The sequence below is a fragment of the Euleptes europaea genome, chromosome 5, assembly GCF_029931775.1.
Source record: "Euleptes europaea isolate rEulEur1 chromosome 5, rEulEur1.hap1, whole genome shotgun sequence".
In the NCBI taxonomy this organism is placed as follows: domain Eukaryota; kingdom Metazoa; phylum Chordata; class Lepidosauria; order Squamata; family Sphaerodactylidae; genus Euleptes; species Euleptes europaea.
Window position 1 is genome coordinate 55,455,163 of NC_079316.1, and position 22,680 is coordinate 55,477,842.

The 22,680-nt window shown below is 43.4% G+C and overlaps 1 protein-coding gene across 3 annotated transcripts in view; it reads right to left on the minus strand.

Annotated features, from left to right (window-relative positions):
- The window catches only part of NT5C2 (5'-nucleotidase, cytosolic II), a 66,958-nt gene that overhangs the window by 41,364 nt on the left and 2,914 nt on the right, over positions 1 to 22,680 (minus strand). For 2 of the 3 annotated variants that reach the window (XM_056849337.1, XM_056849338.1), the window contains exon 1: positions 984 to 1,054. Coding sequence is in view for 1 of the 3 variants with exons in the window: in XM_056849336.1 (XP_056705314.1) it covers positions 984 to 1,057 (74 nt within the window). In the remaining 2 variants the exon portion in view is untranslated. Of the gene's footprint in view, positions 1 to 983; positions 1,058 to 22,680 lie in introns of those variants that run through there. The other variant, XM_056849336.1, reaches the window with a different exon arrangement.

The following is a 22,680-nucleotide window of genomic DNA, read 5'->3' on the forward strand; positions in this document are numbered from 1 at the left end:
ATGGGTCTTGTTCTAATTTGTTTTAAAATGTACAATTGACTGCTGCTCATATGACAGACTGGGTGTTTGTTTATATTTGAAGCCACCTTCATCTCCTTAGCATGGGGAAAAGATGGATATAAATATAATGATAAAAAACATGAAACAATTAGTGAAGAGAAAATGGGCATACCGTATATACTCCCCATTTTTGGGGAGAAATTAGGCACCTCGGCTTATACGCGGGTCGGCTTATACATGGGTATATACGGTAGATAAAACAAAAGAACAGGGAAAAGGCACAAAGGAAAAGACTTAACAGCAGCTTAAAGCGTGGACAGCACAATAGGACAGGGGAAGTCAGTGCAAGGAAGACTATAAAGTGGAATTCGATATCATCAAAATATGGGGGGTAATAAGGTAGATATCACTGTTGAGCAGACTGAGGTGTCATACTCAACAAGAGAATGGACCGATATCCTAGAGGTATTAAAAAGGACAGATCTTAGAGCTAAATAGATAACTATTTGAGAATGAAAAGAAAACCTAAGGGAGAAAATCAAGTCCACCACCTAAAATTAGAAATTATGGGAAGAAAAATATTGTAAAGAATTAGGAGAGAAAAAGAGTTATGCTTTTAATACCAGGTTTTGAGGGAATATACATGAAGATACCACATACATGTGTATATTTATATTACTCACACATGTGTAAGAGAAAGATTAAAGTGAACACAGCTTTACCAAAGTGACAACACAGCTGCCCCAACAGAAAGTTCATTGTGTCGTATAGCATAGTCTTGAGCACAGAATTTCCCATGTTTTAAAGAAAGCCAATCAGGAAAACTGCCCGTAACTCACTAGCTATAGCTTACCCAGCTCTCCATTCATTTAAAACAAAAGCTTCTGAGCCAAGTATCCGCTACCCTGAAGCTTCTTCGGCAGTGAGACAATGCCTCAGATAGGGCTTGATTATGAAAAATATGTATATTCGCACACACTCACCAGCTAATGTATAATCCATATCAAATCCAAAGCACTTTATTTTTTCCATGGCTAGACTTCTGTTCACAAAAACCCTGTGGAAAAAGTAAGAAATCCAAGAGTAAACATTTTTGTCATGAAATCTAATGGGAACAAAGGTATTCCTCATGCTGTTTTAAAAGTGGCCAAGAATTCCTAAGGAAGGGGTCCCCAATGTGGTGCCAGTAGGCACCATGGCATCCACCGACATCTTTTCTGGTGTCCGCCAAGTTTTTTTAGGAAGTGGGTGGGCCCAGGTAGGGCTTGGCTTTTGTTCAGCAAGGCTTTTGACTGGCTGTTGGAGATTTGTTGGCTGTGCCATTTTTTAAAAAAATTTGCTTTGGCAGCAGCTGCCATCACAGCACAAGAATCTTCACTGAGACTGAAAGTAAGCTGCAGCAATAATTTGTGGCTGGCTCTGCCTCCTGTGGCAGTAAATTTGTGGCAGCCACTTTTTTGCTGTGCCCACCATGCCGTTTCACAATTCCAAAGATGCCCGCAGGCTCAAAAAAGGTTGGGGACCCCTGTCCTAAGGTATAATGTCAAGGGATAAGATGATAAAGGAGACATGGGTGGCAGTCCTATGTATGCTTGGTTAAAAGCAAGTATTGCTTGATAAAGTGGACTTGCTTCTGAGTAAACATGCACAGATTTGGGATGTTGATCTTCTAACACAATAGCATCACACAATTCTAGCTGTTACCTGTATTAATTTTACCTACTCCATGACCAAACTGAGGCTTTCGTCACATTGTAGAAGACTCACTGGAAAAGGCAATAATGCTAGGAAATATATGTGTATTAAACATATGTGTGTTATATTTTATGACCGTTAGCTGCTCTGAGCCCGGTTTTGGCTGGGAAATAGAGCGGGATACAAGACCAATAAATAAATAAATGAATGAATAAATAAATAAAATTTGAAAGCAGCAGGAAAAGAGGAAGACCTAACGTGAGACAGATTGACTCAGTAAAGGAAGCCACAGCCCTCAGTTACTGACAGGACATCTTGGAGGTTATTAATTCATAAGGTTGCTGTAAGTCAGAAGCAACTTGACGGCACTTAACAGACACACCACTTCTTGTAATAAAAGCCACATAGGATACTACATAAGATCCTGTGGAAGTTGCTGGTGTAGACCCTCAAGAACATGCACAACAGTACAGGAGATCTGCGAAAAAAAGGAGGCAAAATTGTTTTCTCCTTCCACTGACTGAAAAAAAAGGAAGGAGGAGGTGATTTCACCCAGTTACCCCTGTTCACTATAACTCTCCCATACCATGGTATGTTTTGTTCACGAAGGTCCCCCAACTCTCAGATTTTTTTTTATTTAAGTACACTTTTATCCTGCTGTTCTGCTAAGGAGCTCAGGGCAGCCTACATGGTTCGTTCTCCTCCTACATTTAATCCTCAAAATATCCTTTAATAGTGTTTCATCATTTTACACATTATAGCATGTTAATTGTTACCAACATTATTTACATTTAATATTAAATATTCTGAAAATGTTGTCTACAATATACATAGGCCCCAACTGCAGATATTTAAATCTGTCAATCACAGCCAGGCAAAGAGAAGGGATAACCCCCTAGATTTGCAGAAAAATCTAAAAACCCAAAATGGAAGATCCTCCCCCAAAAGGAGCCTCTTTGCATTTGCGCAGAACCAATGCTACCTCCCCCACCATCGCTGCCTCTCAGCAGCATCTGAACCACTGAAGCAGTGATACTACAGGCAGCAGAGGAGGAGGAACCACCACTGCCGCCATCAGCCTTCCCTCTCCAAAGGTCCCGCCTCTCCACCAGTGCCATGGGAGGGGGGAGATGGAACCACCAACACCTCCAAGCCCCACCATTGCTGCCTCTCCAGAGGTGAGAGAGGAGTTGGCAGCAGCACAGTGGGCAAGGGGAGGAGGAACCACTACCTACCATAGTGCCAAAAGAAGAGCTGCCTCCCACTATGGGGCCTGCCCCCCATCTCCCACTGCAGGACCTCCCATATCCTACCAGCTGTAAGGGAAGAATGGCGACACTGCTGGAAGGTGGGATCCCAAGTAAGCGATTGGAAGGGAGAGAGTGACACTAGGCACAGGAGGGGGAGACTAAGATAAGAGGTGCAGGGAGAGAGGAGGAAGCAAAGGCAGGGGAACAGGATGGCTACTCCCAAAGGTTTCTTGTGAGTCCCCACTTGCCATTATCTACATATTGCCTTACATACAAATTCTCATATTAGTCTTTCATTTCACTCATTCCAAAGTGGGGGATCAGAGGAGTTTTTTCAGTGATCTGAACATTTTCCCAAGTTTTTTATTGGCTAAACTGTACAGAAAAAATCTCAAACTCATCCTATACATTTTGAGCAAGAAAAACCTCGTCTTAAAAGCATTTTAGTGATTTCAGAGAAAAGATTTCATATGAGGTTTTTTTAATCAATCCTCCCTCAAATTTCCCATTTCCCCCTTGGAAAAATATGTTTGGAGTAAGAAAACTTGTCTTAAAAAGCATTTCAAGAGCTCTAAATGAAAAAAAGTTCTTTTTTTCAGTGCTCCCCAAAATTTCCCAGGTTTTCCACTGGAAAGACTGAAAAAGTCCTCAGGCATTTTCAGGCTGTATATTTGAATGAGAAAAACCTTGTCTTAAAAAGCATTTTACTCTTTCCAAAAAATAAACTATTTTGAAGGAATGGTCCCCCTCCCCCGGTGTTTACCCGATTTTTCAATTGGAAAAATGAGACAGAGTTTTTTTATCTTATAAGTGAAATGTTTTAAGACAAGGGTTTGGTCATTCTAAAAGAGAAAATATTTAATAAAAATTTAAGTTCTCCTTAAATTTCCCAATTTTTCCATTGGAAAAATTGAATGTTTTAGATTTTTTTTCCCATTGGAAAAATTGAAAAAAAAGTCTAAAACATTTTCATGCTGTACATTTAACGAGAAAACCCTTGCCTTAAGAAGCATTTCACTAATTCTAACAAAGAAAATATTCCTTTCCCCCGTGCTCATCCAAGCTTCCCAATTTTTCCATCCTAAAAATTGAAAGTCATTGTAAGAGATGTAAAAAAAACCTTTCCCTGTTTTTCCCATCCCCCAGTTTGACATCTCTAACTCGAGGTTAGGCGTTAACTGCTCCTTAGATAGGTATTTGGTTTATACCACAAATGGTAATATAACTGTTCATAATTAACCTGGCACCCAAAAAATTAGACCAGTATTAATAAGTTGTTGAACAACATATAGTTGATTGTTAGCTGCCTTAGAGAAAGGAAAGAAAAGATACATATCTTTTAATAAACAAAATAAATGGTAAATCAACCATGGCAATATCACACCAACGCTATCAACACATATATAGCTGAAATTGTTTTAATGTTCTTGGGTTTACATATACTCAAAATATTCCAAGGCTGTGCATAGAATTTCATTAACACACACATGCATCAGATAAGGTCATTTCCACATCACAGCTGCTAGACCCAAACCCCAAGTCTTTCTTGATCTGAAGCTAGTCCCCCACTTGACAATATCAATAATGGAAAAACTCAGTCTTTCGTCATAATATACAACAACTAACAACCTGTCTAGCCTTCTTGCACTCCCTTGGTCACTTTTCAGTCAGTCTATGTTTCCTGGGTCTCAATTAGCTTGGACTTCTAAGAACTGCACAGCTCTCTGGCAACTTATCCCTATCTAATTTTCTGTTTCTAATTTATGGCCTTCACCTAATCTCACCTTCACCTCGCTCTCAACATCTAGATACAGCCAGCACACTGGATGTTGTCAGAAGAAGTTGGTTCTGTGGCTAAGGGCTGACCTCAAGCCTGTTCATGATAGAGAAAAACTAAGATACTGAATATCCACTAAATATTTTCAAGCCTGCCGTTCAGCACAGCCTTCTGTTAAACCTACAGAATACCACCAGTTTAAACACCACATCTCTGCATGATATCACAGCCCAAATGTTTCCTGCAGTTCCCTTCCCAAGGCAGGCAGTGCACCATTCAAGGAATATCATAAATTTCCCAGCAGCAGTGATTAAGGGGATAGTAGAAAATAAAACCTTTTCTCCTCCTCCTGTGCTCATATCTAACCAGCCCATTCAGTCCAGACCTCTGATGCAGTAATATAAGACGATATTAGCATTACATTAAAACTTAAATTTGTCCAAGTATTATAACAGATGTAAATGAACACATGAAAAATTTTTTTTGGAAAATACTCTTTAAAACACTGGCTGAATTTCAGGAAGTATATACACTGATGATGGTGTAGTTTATAACAATTGACACGCTATCATTAAAATGTTGACTTAAGCCGATAACAATAATAATTATTCGCTGATGAATGAAATAATCAATTGCACTTCTGGATACTGTCTTAAACAATATGAAAATGACAGAGCATACAACCATTACTATGCATAGTTACATTTCAAGATTTTGTCTGGATGCCCCAGACTGCTAACATAATATATTTACACAGGACTGCTAGAAGGAATATAGGTTGAGTTCTAAAACAAGCATACAAATATGTGCAAAAAAAGGGATAATTGGCAACTTCTTTTCTCAAAACCCCAGAAATCGTCTCTTAAACACAAGCCCGGAACAAACAAGCTAGTATCACTACAAGGCAATTTATAAAAGCAAACACTTCTACAGCAAAATTGTCAACATCCAAGGTCAAACATATTATATTCCTGCACTAGGAATCTTACCTCATCTCGCTCAAAGGTTCCTCTTGCAAAATTTGCAGCCATCCAAGTCACTGACATGCCTGATCACATTACCTAATGTCTTGAAGGCTCCCCACGCTCATATATACATCATTTTGTTTCAATCTGCTTTGACTTTAGAGCACTATGCCTAAAAACGAAACTGAAGATGCTGCATTTCCCCTTAAACAGTGCTAGAGAACACACATCTGTAGTTAATTTTACAAGTCACTGGATATCACTGTTCTATATAAATCCATTTGGCATAGAGTTTCTCTAGTCGTAGCATATTTTACCCTTAACTTTCCACACTGCTTTAGGAGTCACAGTTTCCTGGCAAGCTGCCTGCTTTTGCAAAGGAGCATGTAGAGTACAGGGGGAGGCAGAGAATGGGAATTAAAGATGACATCTTAACACTTACATAATAGTCAACTTCGTAGCATGTAGGCTGAAGACTGAACAAAAACAAATATCCTTGCAAATATTTCAAAATCTACTGAAGGTACATTCTGGGAATAAAGCAAAGGGAAAGAGGCATCAGTACCCACTATGCAAGCTTAAACAAACTATGTTGAATTACATGTGATACTAAAAGCAATGTCTGGCTCGAGTGCATCAATAAGAAGAACACATAATTTTCTTATGCCACTTCCACTAAATCTTCAATTATACAGTACCAAAAATTGGCCCAGTAATGGCACTATACACATTCGTGACATTTATTATTGGAAAGCCATGCATATTTCTAACAAAAGGTTTTGCTTTTGTCATCAAGTTTTTTGTCATCAAGGTTTTTTTTGTCATCAAGGTTTTTGCTTTTGGCATCCCCATAAGTTCTTCAAGGCAAAGGACATCTAGAGGGGATGTGCCATTGCCTATCACTGTGTAGTAACCCTATTAGTCCCTTGTGGTCTCCCATCCAAATACTAACCTGGGGCTACCCTGCTTAGCTTCCAAGATCTGACAAGATTGGGCTAGCCTGGGCTATCCAAGTTACAAGTAACTTAATTTTGGTGTTTAAATTTGTTCACTTCTGAGTTGAATCACAGTTCTATCATACAAAATCTCAACAGGCAATAAGAATTTTCACCAATTTAAAACACCCAGAAATTTCAGAATGCGCTAGGTAGTAAAGATTTGTAGGAAACAGTCACAGTTTTGATTAAGAAACTGGAGGGCTGGAGTAGCATTATGGTTAGAGTGTTAGACTAGGACTTAGGGCAACCAAGTTTGAATCCCTTCTCTTCCATGAAAGCTCACTGGGTGATCCTGGACCTGTCACAACCTCTCAATCTAAACTACCTCCCAAGGTTGTTGTTGCAAGGATAGAGTGGAGTAGGGGAGAACAATACAAAAAGCCACTTGGGGTCCCAATCAGGGAGAAAAATGGGATACAAATAAAAAATAAGTATAATTGAGTCCCCAGGAAAATTTCATTCCAGTTTTGATTAAGAGTAGTTGATTAGGGTCATTAAAGTTAAAATTCCAAAACAGCTGTCTTCCACAAAACACTTTGTTGTTAAAATGGTGCAAATCATAAAAAATGCAATAGCCTAAGAAGAATCAGTTGACTTAAAAGTTGCAGATACACAATACTCTGTTAAAATATGTACCACAGATCTCTAAAGCAGTGGTTCCCAACCTTTTTTTGACCAGGGACCACTAGGACTTTTTTGTTCGGTGCAGGGACCCCAAGGTTCAAAATAAAAATTCCGGGAATTTGAAAATAAACTTTAATCATAACTGTTAGTCAAACATTAAACTTAGAATTATATTTGAATATATATTTTATAATAGAGAACTTTTAATTGAAAATATTAATTTATTATGGGTTTATAACTTTGTTTCGCGGACCTTAATTTAGTTCTCGCGTACCCCTGGGGGTCCACGGACCCCTGGTTGGGAACCAGTGCTCTAAAGGGACAAGGTAATAAGCAAGTATTTGAAAAGATGCCTTTGGAAATCTTGAAAGAAAACATCAACTCAGCACTAGGAAGGTAAACAGACACAATCCTTTGTTCACTATAATGTTGATTTAAAATTATACCGAGTCTTAAAATACATGTGTGCACATACACATGCTCCTACTTCCCACTACAAGCTAAACATTGTAATAATTTTAGTCCCACCTAATTATATTTTTATCACATCTTTAGGCACCAAAATCATCCTTAGGAACACGGATAATGAGACATTTGAGATTTTTCCAGCTCTGGAATTCTGAACAGACTCTTAGAATAAGAATCAAAGGACTATAAAAATGTCAAAACAATATGCCAATATTATTTGATTCATTGTAAAAAACCTATAACAGATCCCATTCATTCTTGAAGTTCTCTCTCTAGTAAATTCACCAAGGGTATTTGGAATTTCATCTTTAAAACCATTTTCTCCTTAAACTGTTTCATTTCCCCCTCCCAAATCCTCTGTTAGGATTTTACAGAGTACAATTCTCATATATTTGCATGACCAAGGATCCAATGTAAACAACTATTTTAAGCAGTGTGTGATGCCTTGCAATATTTTCTTTGAACAAATATTAAATTGTTAAATTAGACAACATGAAAATCTTTCTTTTTCAACAGCAATTTAGCACAAAACATTATTGATACATTGCCAGAGAAAGGAGGCAAGAATGGAAAGAAGAGAAAACTAAGATTATTTGCACTTTTAAATGTAATTAATGTTGAATTGAAGTAAATGAGATTGCAAATGAGGCAACTGGACTGAATAACTAACCCTGAATTTTCAGCTTCCAGTGTCTGAAAAACTGTGTCTAAACTAAACTAACACCTGAAAACAGTGAGGTGGGGCAGAAAAATGACCAACGTTAGATGTGTCAAGGAAAATTCTACCTACCCCAAGACACACAGAAGAGAAAACCACTATTTAACTGGCTTTCCATCAATGATTAAACTGTACAGTTTTGCAAAAGGATCCTAATACAGCATTTATAGTTTCCCGTTTAATCTCCAAGAATAAAACTGCGTGCCTGGACAACAGAAAAATGATACTGAATAAGGATAACAAGCTCCTATATATACAGATGGTGCTATGGCGACCTAGCTTTTCAGTTCAGCTGCTTTTCACCATTTACTCATGAAATGCTTTGACTTTTGCAACAAACATAACTAAGCATTATTAAAAAGATTCAGTGTGTTGTCTTGTACAGTATAAAGGAAGTTCTCAAACACATCTTGAAAAACAGGAGGAGTTTATACACAAAGCAAGAGCCTTCTTCATGTTGTTTACTTTGAACCTCTGCAGCACTGTAAGCCTCAACATATTTGTAACTTTGCTGGACCATGAAATATGCAAGGATCACACAACTGAAGGAAATCTTTATTAACTCCCAACATGAAAGAGCAACAAGAGAATTACTACATTAGTAGGGTGGAACCTCAGTTTATGCAGATGCACATTCAAGCATGTAAAGGAGAAATTATACAAGATGTTGGAGACCCATGATTAACAGTGCCATCCTAAGAAGAGTTATACCCTTCTAAGTCCATTGAAACCAAGGAGAGGAAAACATTGGGAAAGGGTCAACCTTACAACACCCATGCAATGAAACCATTGCCCCTTGATCACAGATCTCTGATATCTTGTCTATATATTTATTTTTTTTAATTATTAGCCACCTTTCTTCCTCAAGGAGCTAAAAGTGGCTTACAGCACAGATAAAACACATTAAAATCAAAACCAAGATTTAAAATCACAACTCAAGACTACTAATAAACTTAACCAAATGCATTCCTAAATAAAACTATCCTCAAGTGCCTCCTAAAGATTGAAAGTGAGGTGGTCTGGCACACCTCCCTGGGGAGGTTGTTCCATAATCATGGGGCTGCCACTGAAAAGGCCCTCTTTTATGTACCCACAAAACGGGTTTCTTTGATTGATGGGACAATCAAGAAGGCCTCTCCCTGTTATCTTCATTCTCAGGTAGGAACATATAGGAGAAGACAGTGCTTCATATACCCTGGTCCCAAGCCATGTAGGGCTCTAAAGTTCAAAACCAACACCTTTTATTGGGCTTAGGAATTAATTGGTAGCCAATGTAATTGCTGTAATATCAGGATCACATGCTCCCAACAGCTGGTCATAGCCTGAATACAAAGCTATTACTCTTATAGATGCTGAACATAAAAAAGAAAATAATGGGTAGTATCCTACGACTACATTCTGCTAATAGCAAAGGCTGTCGTTGGCACGACTGATTCCTAATGCATCAATAAAAATCAATTGAAATATACCAAAATCAACAAATGGCTTCTAACATCCTATTAATAGAGTATAATTTAAATCACTCATTTTAATGAGGTAAAGTGTCAGCCCTTGGCCCACAGAACCAGAAACCACCACAAAGTCATATAGAGTCCAAACAGATGGTTTTTACTGATCAAATAGGCATACAGTGCAAACGAATAAAATGACAGCTCTGAGAGGCTCACTAGCTGGGAGATATTATAAGGCAGGCAAGGCGGGAGATTACACGCATGAATACAGTTTCCCAGGAGCTGAGTTCCCAGGCCTAGGTATGTGACCTTGGGGGGCAGACAATACAGCACAGAGACAGAGGCAATAACGAAACCGAGATAGCAGCCTGACATTCTGCTCCCCTCAAGGCCCCCTCCCAGTTCGCAAGGGGGCTGGCCTGTTCGGGTAAGCAATGTGAAAGGCGTCAACGAGGTCGGGGGCGGAAACATCCCGTGCGCGCACCCATTCGTCATAGGCAGGGGGGAAATGTTTCCAACGAACTAGATATTGCAGATTGCCATGGTGAATACGGGAGTCAAGGATCTTGGAGACTTCGAAGTGTTCTTCCCCCCCCACCATGATGGGTTGCGCAGGCGGTGGGTCCGGATGCCACCGTGGAGAAGCAACATGGGGTTTGAGGAGGCTTATGTGGAAAACAGGATGCACACGTCTCAAGGATTTGGGGAGAGCCAGTTCCACTGTGACAGGGTTTATGACCCGAGTAATGGGGAAAGGGCCAATGAATTTGGCGCTGAGCTTATGGCACGGTTGGGTGGAACGGAGATTTTTGGTGGAAAGGTAAACCAAAGCACCCACTTGCAGATCACCCCCGGGGGAGCGATGTTTGTCAGCTTGCGCTTTGTATTTACGTTTGGCCCGGTCGAGGTTGCTAACGAGCCAGGGCCAAGTGGTACGGAGGGCGTGTGCCCAGGAGGCAATGTCGGGGTTCCCCTCCCCCTCTACATCATCTGTAGGAGCGATGGGACTGAAATCTTGTCCATACACAGCAAAAAACGGGCTAAAACCTGTGGATTGATGCATGGCATTATTGTAGGCATATTCTGCTAAAGGTAACAGTTCCACCCAGTTATCCTGGTGGTAGTTAACATAACAACGCAAATAACATTCAAGTACAGCATTGACACGTTCAGTTTGACCATCAGTTTGAGGATGGTATGCACTAGACAATCCCTGTTCCACCCCCACCAACTTGAGGAAAGCTTTCCAAAACTTAGAAACGAAACCACTTCCGCGGTCACAAATTATTTTACGCGGAAACGAATGTAAACGAAAGATATGCGTCACGAAGAGGCGGGCCAGTTTCTGAGCAGAGGGGATCCCTGCGCATGGAATCAAATGTATTTGCTTAGAAAACAAATCAGTAACAACCCACAACACAGTTTTACCCCCACTGAGAGGGAGATCAGTCATGAAGTCCATAGCAATCACTTCCCAAGGTCTGCTGGGCGTTTCAAGAGGTTGTAGCAGTCCCGGGGGTTTGCCCTGCGATCGTTTCGCAGCGGCACAAACGGGACAGCTGCGGATGAAGGAGTCAATGTCGGAACGCATTCCCCCCCACCAGAACTGTCTGCGCAATAAGTGAAGGGTCTTCAGAAACCCAAAGTGCCCAGCTGTTTTGGCTCCATGAGCTAAATGTAAAACGTCTTTCCGGAGAGCTTTGGGTACATACAATTTTGAGTCTTTGTACCAGGACCCCCCTTGTTCCAAAACACCAGGAGGTAGGGTATGAGCGGAACGTTCTAAAAGGCACTGGTCCCGAAGGACAGTTAAAAAGGATTCGGAGATGGGGATTTTGGAGGGAGCCCCCCCGTCGGTCATGGAGATCTGAGAAACAGTTATAGGGCTAGTGCTTACGTGCGGCGGCGCGCAGACTGCAGGCGGCTGAGCGGTCGGAGGGGTAGGAGGGGCGGGAACTCCGGTCTGTTGCGGAGGCAGCTGGGCAGCCGGTTGGGCTGGCGGAGCTTGCGAGTTAGGGAAGGTGTGCTGATGCTGGGATCGGGTTTGCACAGCCAGCATAGGTAGGGCCCCACGTTGCATAGGGGTGAACAGAGAGTTGGTGGGTCTTTCGAGTTTTACCGGATATTGTGGTAAACGGGAGAGGGCATCCGCGAGAACGTTCTGCTTCCCAGGGACGTGCTTCAGGGTGAAACGGAACTGAGCAAAGAATTCCGCCCACCGTTGTTGTTTCGCCGATAGCTTATGGGACCCCGTGAGGGCAGCTAGATTTTTGTGATCGGTCCAAACTTCAAAGGGTACTTTAGACCCTTCCAAGAATTGCCGCCATAAAGTCAGTGCATGATGAACTGCAGAGGCCTCTTTCTCCCAGATGGGCCAGTTTAATTGAGCGTGCGCAAATTTTTTTGAAAAGTAAGCGCAAGGGTGAAGAAGACCGTCCGGTCCTTGCTGGAGGAGAGCCCCTCCCATGGCTACATCGGAAGCATCGACTTGCACAATGAACATTCGATTTGGGTCTGGGTGCCGTAGCACCGGCTCCGAAGTGAAGAGGCGTTTGAGGGCCAGAAAGGCGGCTTGGCATTGCTCAGTCCATAGGATTTTTGCGGAGGGCAAGGCAGCCGAGCTTACTTTTCCCTTAGTTTTCAGCAGGTCCGTAATGGGTAGAGCCACTTGGGCGAAGTTAGGGATGAATCCCCGATAGAAGTTTGCAAATCCCAGAAATTGCTGTACTTGCTTACGGTTGGTGGGGGGAGTCCAATCGAGAACGGCTTGGACCTTGGCGGGGTCCATGCGAAGACCTTGGTGGGAGATGATGTATCCCAAAAACGTGAGTTTGCTTTGGTGAAATTCACACTTAGCTAGTTTAGCGAACAGTTGATGGTTACGCAGACGTTGTAGAACTTCTCTGACCAGAGTCACATGCTCGTCCATAGTTTTCGAATAAATGAGAATGTCATCTAAGTAGACCACCACCCCACGATATAGAAGGTCATGTAGGATTTCATTGATGAGTTGCATGAAGACCCCCGGGGCCCCTTTTAATCCGAATGGCATTACAAGGAATTCATACATTCCGAAACAGCTAGAGAAGGCAGTGAGGTGTTCATCTCCTTCGCGGATACGGACTCGGTAGTAGGCTTCCACCAAGTCTAATTTAGAGAACACACGGCCTTCCTGTAATTGTCCCAAAATATCCGATATTAATGGGATAGGATAGGCGTTGGTCTGGGTAACCGCATTGAGCTTTCTGAAGTCAATGCATAGGCGAAGGTCGCCCTCTTTTTTCCGGACGAAAAACGCGGGGGCCGAGTTTGGGGCATTCGAAGGGCGAATGAACCCTCTGGCGAGGTTTTTGTCCAAAAAGTCCCGGAGGACAGTGCGCTCGGAAGCGCTCATAGGGTAAATCTTACTTTTGGTTAATGTGCAGTCCTTTACTACTTCAATCGCACAGTCTGAGGCCCGGTGGGGGGGTAAGGCATCACATTCCCTAAGGTCGAAGACATCTTCAAAGTCCCGGTATACAGCGGGTAGAGCTGGTGGTACTGGGGCAGTAGAGGTTAATGCTGGAACGGGCGGAAATGGCAGAGCAAAGTTTTGCCGATGCTGGTCGCAGGTGGGACTAGCGAAAGAGATAGTGTTTGTTTCCCAATCAATACTGGGACTATGTCCTTTAATCCAGTTAATTCCCAAGACCACTTCAAATCGGATAGGGGCTATAGTGAAGTCTATTTGTTCCCAGTGGGAACCAATTCCCATTGCCACCCCTATGGTGCGGTGATCAACTGGACCCCCCTGGAATTGGCTCCCGTCCATTTGAGCAAATTGGACGGGGGCGGGTAAAGCCTCTGAGTCGGCTCTGAGTGCAGCAAACGTGGCTTCACTTATGAGAGTGCGACAGCAACCGGAGTGAATTAATGCTTTGACGGGGATTTGTGGACCTCCGTTAAGTTGTTGTAAAACTGCATCCACGTAGACGGTGGAGTCCACTTCTTTGATTTTGGTAGGAGCATTCGGTTTGATAGGAAGATCCTGAGAGGTCTGTGGAGATGCTCCATTCACCACAGACCGGAGCCGTTTTTTGACAAGTCGAGGGGAGATTCCAGGTTTAAGGCTGGAGAAATCCAAGGGTTTTCCTCATCCGAAGAGGGAAAGCTGTCCCCCAATGGGGCACTTATAATCCGAGACCCGGCGGGGTCGTTGGAAGCAGGCAGGGAGGCTGGGTCCCCGGCATGGAGTGCAGAGGGTGTGGGCCTTCCCGGAGCTGCGCTGCGGGTGGCCGCGGTGCCTCTGCGTGGTGGACGACCTCGGGCGCGGGTTGTCGTGCTGGGACGAAATAATTCCTGGCGGCGTGGGCAAACGGCTGCAAAGTGGCCCATTTCTCCGCATGTAAGACAGGCATCCCTCTGAAATCGGGCTTCACGTTCCTGGAGCGGACGTGGGGGATTTCGTGGGACGAGCAGTGGTGCCTTGGGTTGAGGCTTTTGGGTACCCTTCTCCTTGTGTTTTTGACGGACGAGAGAAATGAAGCGGCGGCGGCTTTCCACTTCCTCGGCTAATAGGATCCAGCCTTCGAGGGTATCGGGATCGCCCCGCATGTAAGACCAGTTCAGAATGTCAGGATGCAAGGCTTCCCTGAAATGATGGATTAGGGTGGTCTCGGGCCAACCTACAATTTTACTTGCCAGTCGCTGAAATTCATCGGCAAATTCCCGAACTGTAGCAGAGCCTTGTTTTAATTGTAAGAGTTCCGTTTTGGCTCTTTCCCCCAGGAAGGGGTCCTCAAACCTCCTTCTCAGGGCAGTCATGAAGTTGTTGAGGGAACGAATCGCACGAGAGCGGGTGTCAAACTGGAGGACCATCCAGTCAGCCGCTTTGCCTGTCAGGAGGGAAGCTACGTACCGCACCCGGCTATCTTCCGTGGGGAAAAGTTGACCTTGTTCTCGCATATAACTGTCCACTTGATGCAAGAAACAAGGCAAAGTCTCAAGAGATCCGTCATACGTAGTCCTCAATTTGAGTTGCTTCCAAGGGCCGGGCGCGGGTTGACCCGGTTGCACAGGTGGTCCGGGCGGAGGAGCAACAGGAGCTCCAGGAGGTAAGGGTGGAGCAGGCACATTAGCGGGTGGTTGTACGGGTACCCCCTGACCCGGTATCGGAACGGGCTGTCTCTGAGCTATCAGGGTGTGTTGTAATTGCCTGTTCTCTTGAAGCATAAGTTCCATTACTTCCTGGAGTTGATCAACACGGTCGGAGAGCTCCCGATTCTGGGCTCGTAAAAGATGAACCTCCTCACTTGGGCCACCAGTAAGATGAGGCTTACTGGTTCGGAAGCTCGTGGCCCATTGAGAGCTATCCCCATATAAATCCTCGTCTTCAGACTCATCTGAGTCTCGACGTCGGTCAGCCAAACGGCGTGCGCGTTGGGTCGCACGCGACGGGACAAACGCCGGGGAAAAAGTTAGACCTGATAGTCCCAGTACATAGTCCTTGGGGCGCGTGTCCACGTTCGCCTGATTCCTAATCCTTGCTGCAGCCGCCCTGGCTGCTTCCGCCGCCTCTCTCTCTCTTGCGACCCTAGCCGCTTCGGCGGCTTGCTGATCCGCAAGAACTTTGGCGTTCTCAAGTCTTAGGGCAGCCTCTGCCGTAATGCGCGGCAAAAGTTCTGTCTCGAGGAGCAAGAGTATGGGGTCAGGTTCCCCGCCCAGCAGAGGTTGTACTCGAACCGCCAGTGCGGATGCCTCGGCTCCAAACGTCGGGGTCAAAACTTGAGCCAAGGTGGCTACCGGGGTGTCCTTTGTACATTCCACAAGGAGAAGAGCGGTGCTAATAGCGACTCGCTTGGCCTCAGCCTGGCAGCTGGCCGCATCCGGGATCAGGGAAAAACCCTCCGGCGGGGCTCCCGCCATGGTAGAAAGAGTTTGTCGAGAAATAAGATTATCCAAAAGTCCAGTTAATATTTGTAAATCCTCAGTCGCCAATCGGGCATCGTCCAGTAATTGATCCAAGTCCTGAAGATCTAAACGAGCATCAGTATCCTCCGATGTTAACATCCAGAGACGTCCTGTAAGAGATTGCCACTGCGCCTGTACCAGTCCCCTCAAGCGGCAAACCTCTCGGGTCGTCCGGAAAAGTTCAGCGATTAAGTCTTGTAACAGAGTAGGATCCTCTGAGAAGGGCTCTGAGAAGGGCTCCAGGATCACCTGGAGAGCTGCACAGCTCCCATCCAAGTGGCAGGCGAACCCCCCTGGGCTCCAGCCTGGCTAGGAGAACGGTGAAGATGAGGGAGAGCTGTCATAATGTCAGCCCTTGGCCCACAGAACCAGAAACCACCACAAAGTCATATAGAGTCCAAACAGATGGTTTTTACTGATCAAATAGGCATACAGTGCAAACGAATAAAATGACAGCTCTGAGAGGCTCACTAGCTGGGAGATATTATAAGGCAGGCAAGGCGGGAGATTACACGCATGAATACAGTTTCCCAGGAGCTGAGTTCCCAGGCCTAGGTATGTGACCTTGGGGGGCAGACAATACAGCACAGAGACAGAGGCAATAACGAAACCGAGATAGCAGCCTGACATTAAGCAACCATTTCCAAATTCATTGCAAGTCATTATGGTGTCCCAAGGTCTAAAATATTTCTACTGAGATAGTTGAAGTAAGAATGGACAGAGAATCAGCTCTCTCTCTTCATATTTTCAAGCATAATAACACAATTGTGATAATTTTGTACATTGAGTATTTACCTGAAAATATTCTTTTAGCTAGGTCTATAGCATTGGGGCAGTTCAAGTTATCTGAATTATAATAGAACAATGTCGAACAGATGGAAGCTACCCTTTGATAAGACATCCAAATTCTTGAACTACAACTTCCCTGAAGTGATTATTTTCAAAGACTGTGGTAACTTGAAATTAAAAATACAAATATGTACATTTTATAACCTATTGAAATCCCTAATTCTGGGATCAGCAATGTGAAGAGTAGATTATAAATGTGAATGACTACTTTTGAAATGCAAAAGCTATATTCTAGTTAAATTCTAGTTTTATTCTAGTTTTATCCATCAGTGTTTTCATGCTATGGATTCTCTTCCCAGGCAAAACAATTCCAGTAAATTTAAGTCTGTTCTGAACACATTTTTTCACTCTTCTGGCCATAACATGTTAGAAGTTCACAATAGTTCACTGAAAAATGTAACAAAACATAGAAAGATGTCTAAAATCAAGCTCAAGTAAGTACAGAGACAGTACTGGATTGGTAGTAGAGGCCTAACTTCCAGACCTTGTGCTAACCTTAAGGCAAAAATGCCTTTGAAAGCGGAGAAGAACTACATTATGGCTCACTTCATCTGTTATGTAAAAGATTCTCACAAAAGACCTAAATTTATACTGGAAAGACCAATTTTGCCCTACTACCATTAAGTATCACAACTCGTGAACTATCAAAATATAAAATAAAAAAGTAAATACCTGAGTTTTGTTTCTTGGCAGTTGCCAGAGAATTGAAAACCAACTTTTTCCATTGTATAACCTTTACTGGTAACAGCTGTTAGATATCAAGGAACTGTATGCAATAATCCAAAGGGTGAACAGAAGTAATCCCTCAGTGTTAAAAAATAGACATCACAGCAATTTGGTGTCTCATACTCAACCTCCTTCCTGTCTAACTACAATCACATTACATGACTGTACTCCTACAGAGGGACCAGCCTCACAATTATTCCCAGCCCAGATAAATCAACAAGAACAGCATAAAGGAGGAAGCATCCTGCTTTCTTACAATGAGGAACTTCCAAATAACTATGTATCATTTTTTTCAACTTTCAAAGATATGATATCAGTAACTGCTTATAAAATGTTACCAAATTAAAACATTACCAATGTTTCAGTAAGAAGGATGCTGTAATCCAGCCCTTTTGTTTACACCGTAGGCATTTCCTACAAATAGACTACAACAAGAAGATATAATAAGAAGCAGTTTTCATTAGCTATCAGTCCAATGCCTTCTACTTTGAATGATATGTTGGAACTATGGAGAAAAATCCCTTATATACTACAAATAAAACCTAACTATTGATCTCAGTTCTAAGAAACAATTTTTTTAAAGGGGACAGAGAGAATCTCCCTTGTTTGCCAACTCAGAGATTTCCAAAATAGGCAACCATTAATTTCTTCCAAACAATATATTAGCCAAGATTTAGCCAGTAAGCACTGTGCTGAGCAATTTGCTACAGCAATACAATTCTATCAAGAGCTTGAACTGTCAGTTCAGCACCTTTCAAAACATAAAGTACTCTTGCATATGCAGTTTAGGCACCTGATCAGACACTGAGTCAGCAATCACTAAACAGGTTAAATAAGTCTCAACAAGAGACTGCTGCCAAAATTTTACAACAATACCCATTCAGTGTGATATGACACAAAAGAGAATTCAATTCCAAATTTTAGTAATAAGAACTAGAGATATGAACACTCAAGTATGTAAAACTGAAAGTTACATAGCAATAAAACATGCCATAGATCCAATGTAACACTCAGATAAGAGTAATCATGAAACTGTTGGGTGAAAATGGAGAAACTGACAGAGGACAGAGAGAAAGCAGAAAGGCTCAGTGCCTGTTTTGCCTTAGTTTTTCCCCCCTGAAGAAGAGAACAGGCTCATCTAGAGATGGTAGTAGGCAAGGCTGCTGGTTGACATGGACAGAGAGGTTGTTGAGAGGCATCTGGTTACATTGGATGAGTACAAATTCCATGGGACAGATGGTGTGCTTAAAGAACTTTCTAGAGAGCTTGCAGAGCTGTTGTCTATCATCTTCAAGACCTCTTGGAGGATGGGAGATGTGCCACAAGACTGGAGGAAGGCAAATGTTACCTCAATCTTCAAAAAAAGGGAGGAGGGTTGACCCAGGAAACTACAGGCCAGTCAGTCTGACCTCTGTCCCAGAGAAGATACTGGAGCAGATTTTAAAGCGGTCAATCTAGAAGCATCTAATGGACAACTTGGTGATCCAGGGAAGTCAGCACGGTGTAGCCTAACCAATGCTGTGTACAGCAAATTGCAAGATGTCATAGTCCCCCTGTACACAGCATTGGTCAGGCTACACCTGGAGTACTGTGTGCAGTTCTGGAGGCCTCACTTCAAAAAGGATGTGGCCAGAATGGAGCGGGTGCAGAGAAGAGTGACGAGGATGAACAAGGATCTAGAGATCAAGCCCTACAAGCAAAGGCTGAGGGACTTGGAAATGTTCAGTCTGGAAAAGAGGAGGTTGGGGGGGAGGAACATGATTGCTTTCTTTAAGTTTCTGAAAGGCTCTCACTTAGAGGAAGGTAGAGGGCTGTTCCTGTTGGCAGCAGAGGATAGGATTTGCAATAATGGGTATAAATTACAGGCAGAAAGGTACCGGCTGTATATTAGGGGGAAAAGTTTGTACAGTAAGAGTAGTTCAGCGGTGGAATTTAACTTCCCCTCTCTGGCAGTGGCTGGATGAACACTTGTCAGGGATGCTTTAAGCAGATCCTTTATTGAACAGGGGTTTGGATTACATGGCCTGTATGGCCCCTTCCAACTCTATGATTCTGTGAGAGTGTCAGACTAGAGCTGGAGAGACTTCTGCCATAATGTTCACTGGCTGACCTTAAACCAGTCTCAGCCTAACCACTCTCAAAGTGTTTTTGTGAGTATAAAACAGAAGCCACTCTGAACTCCCTGAAAGAAGAGATAGATACAAATCTAATACATATCAGTTAAGTATTCATGGTTTTTAAGGTAAACAATTTTGTCTCAACTAAAGCATCTATATACAGCAGAAATACTGTAGAACAGGACAAACATATAAGAACCAGAAAGTGTATATAATCTGTTTCTAGTGGCTAAACTGAATATAATGGAGGAAGTACAGATTTCAAAATTTTATCAGATTCTGCAACACAATTTAATATTACCCCATGAGCCCCCCCCCCTTTTGAGTGTCCATCCTCACCCCTCTCTGCAATTGTGTTCTCTGCACTGGTTCCTCTCAGGCCTCAGAACCAGGGGTTGATGGGCCACTGGCCGTGGGTCCTTCCACTCCTCTCTTGGAGCAGCACTCGACTGTGTGGCATCGTGCTCATACCTTCCACCCTCACCTGCCCATGGAGCCCTCCTTTTATATCTCTCTTCTGGCTTTGTCCTACCTTCTCCACCCGTGAGAAGCCAATCACCCACCCCTCCTCATTAACCCAATTGTCCTTGACCTAGGTCTAGCCCTGCCATGGTTATTTCCTTTGGTCAGGCAGCTCACAATAATCAGTTGCTGGCCAGCTCCCAGGGATTCTCTAAACTGCCTGTTCCCTGGCACAGGCTGGTGACATCAGTTGACCCAACTTGTCCCCAGGGCTCATCGACTTCAGCCTCCTTTCCACCATGCCCTTGTGGTGCTGGTCTCTGCACTGCCAACTATGTTCCCAGTGACAGCGACACTGAGTCTGAGGCAGCTTGCCCCTGCTTCAGCAAGACCGGCACTGGTCTCACAGCCACCTCTCCTTTGCCCCACGGTTCCCTCCTGCCTTCTGATGGCTGCGGACCAGGTAAGTATCCCAGCTTTGGGGCCTAAGGGAGGGGTTGAGTTCAAGCTCAGGCTTGGGTCCAGACATATCCCTTATTAGTATTAGGCATGTTGTAGAGCTAAGACATGAAACAAGTCCCAGAATTCAGAAGCAGCTTGAAGAAAGACCCGAAGTAAAACCCAACATGTTCCAAAGCAAGAAGACTCTAACGACAGCAAGAATTTTAGATTCCCTAGAAGATAGGTAAAGATGTAAGGCCACCTAGCATATTCACAACACAGGTGAAATTTGAACCAGGTCTGTAATATAGGGATGACTCTGCAGAAGCAGGGACAGAACTAATTTGATAGAGAGATGAGGCAAAGTTCATAATATAGGGATTACTAGCAACCTTAACTATTTCCTCTTGGTCACCTGTTGATACAGTTTTAGACTGTGTCCAGTACCAACTGTCTCTTTCCCACAATAGCTAAGAACTATTCTTAGATTGTATTTACTTTCACATTCCCTTAATTTCCCCACTGTTTCTCCTAGTTAATGTCAAGCTTGACATTATTCACTTGCTTGGCCTTCTGTGGAAAGAGTAAAAATTACACCAGAAGACATAGGGAGCCCCATTTTCCTATCTTGCCTTAAAGAGCTACTAGCCAAGGCATCCAAACATACCAACAGCAAGTCAGAATGCCTATTTCTCTTTCTTCTTTTTTTGCCCTCCTCTTCCTAGAAGAGGGAAAGAAACAGTATCAGCTATACAGTGCCATCTAAGCAGAGTTACAATCTTCTATATCTATTGAAGTCAACAGGCTTTGAACCATGTGCCTCTGCTTAAGATAGCACTGATAATTTCTGTAACATAGTTCAGTCTTAATGGGACTGTTACATAGAGTCTGCACAAAATGAAGAGCTGGAAAGCACAAGTATTACTAAATATATATGTCCACCATGCCCCCAGAGACAAGGAGGAGGCACAGTTGGCAGGGGAGAGAAAAAAAAGTAGTCCAAGAAAAATATCAACATAACAGGATGGCTAGCCAAGAGCCTTGTAGAACGCGAAGACATTCAGACAAGTGTATTGGGTGTGGGAAACAAACACCCTGGACTTTTATTTGTAAGACTGCTTCATACTAATTCACATAGTTCACAAAATATTCTATTAACTCTCTTGCTAGTATGTGACCTTCAGTTCAGCTCTAATTTTTTTCACTTGCACCTAAGGAAAAGTTCTACAAAAACACTGTATTCCTTCCCCCACAATTTCCCCTTTCCCTTCCCTGGCAGCCGCCATAGCTCCCCTGTGGGGAGTCTTTTCCTGCTTCCTTTTCTCTTTCCCAACTTCCGCCAACCTATCTTTACTTGCCTCCTCATCTTCAGCTTTCTCTCAGTTATTACCCTTTACAGTCTCTCCCCAGGAACAGTCTGATTGGGCTGCATGACAGCTGGCACTGGGCAGGGCTGTATGGGGGCCAAGCCCAGTTGCATGGTGACTATCACTAGTCGGCCAAGGCAGGCCAGGTTGAATAGGTAGTGAGTTTCTGTTAATCACCATTAGGCCCATACCTGCTAGTCCCCCTAAATCAGGGGACATGACAGTGGGGGCAGCAGGCCTTTTCCAGGGCTCTTTTCTTCTTCCAGTCCACTCCTTCTCCCCTCCCTCCGCATCTCTGCTTTACAGAAACCAAGGCTTAGCAGAATTTGTATGGTTGTCTACCAACTCCAACAATAACTGAGAGTTCAGTGGGCATTCTTTTCTTAGACATGTTTTGTTTATGTTATGTGGATTAATACACCCCTGGTGTTTTAGGGGTTTTTTAGATTTCAGATTTTTCTGCAACCCTGGGACATCATGGTATAGTGGTTAAGAACCGCGGACTCTAATCTGCAGAACCAGATTTAATTCTCCACTCCTCCACATGCAGCCTGCTGGGTGACCTTGGGCCAGATACAGTAATCTCAGAACTCTCTCAGCTCACATGGAGACAGGCAATAGCAAACCACATCTGAACATCTCTTGCCAAGAAATCTCTACGTGTCGCCATAAATCAGCTCTGACTTGATGGCACACACCCACACTGGCACTTCCTTCAGGTTTGCACAGAAATTCCCCAGTCTGTCCCTAACTCCATTTTGCAGCTGATTCAATCATACCCTGCATGGCATGGTTCTGAAACATATACATTGACAAGCGGGGA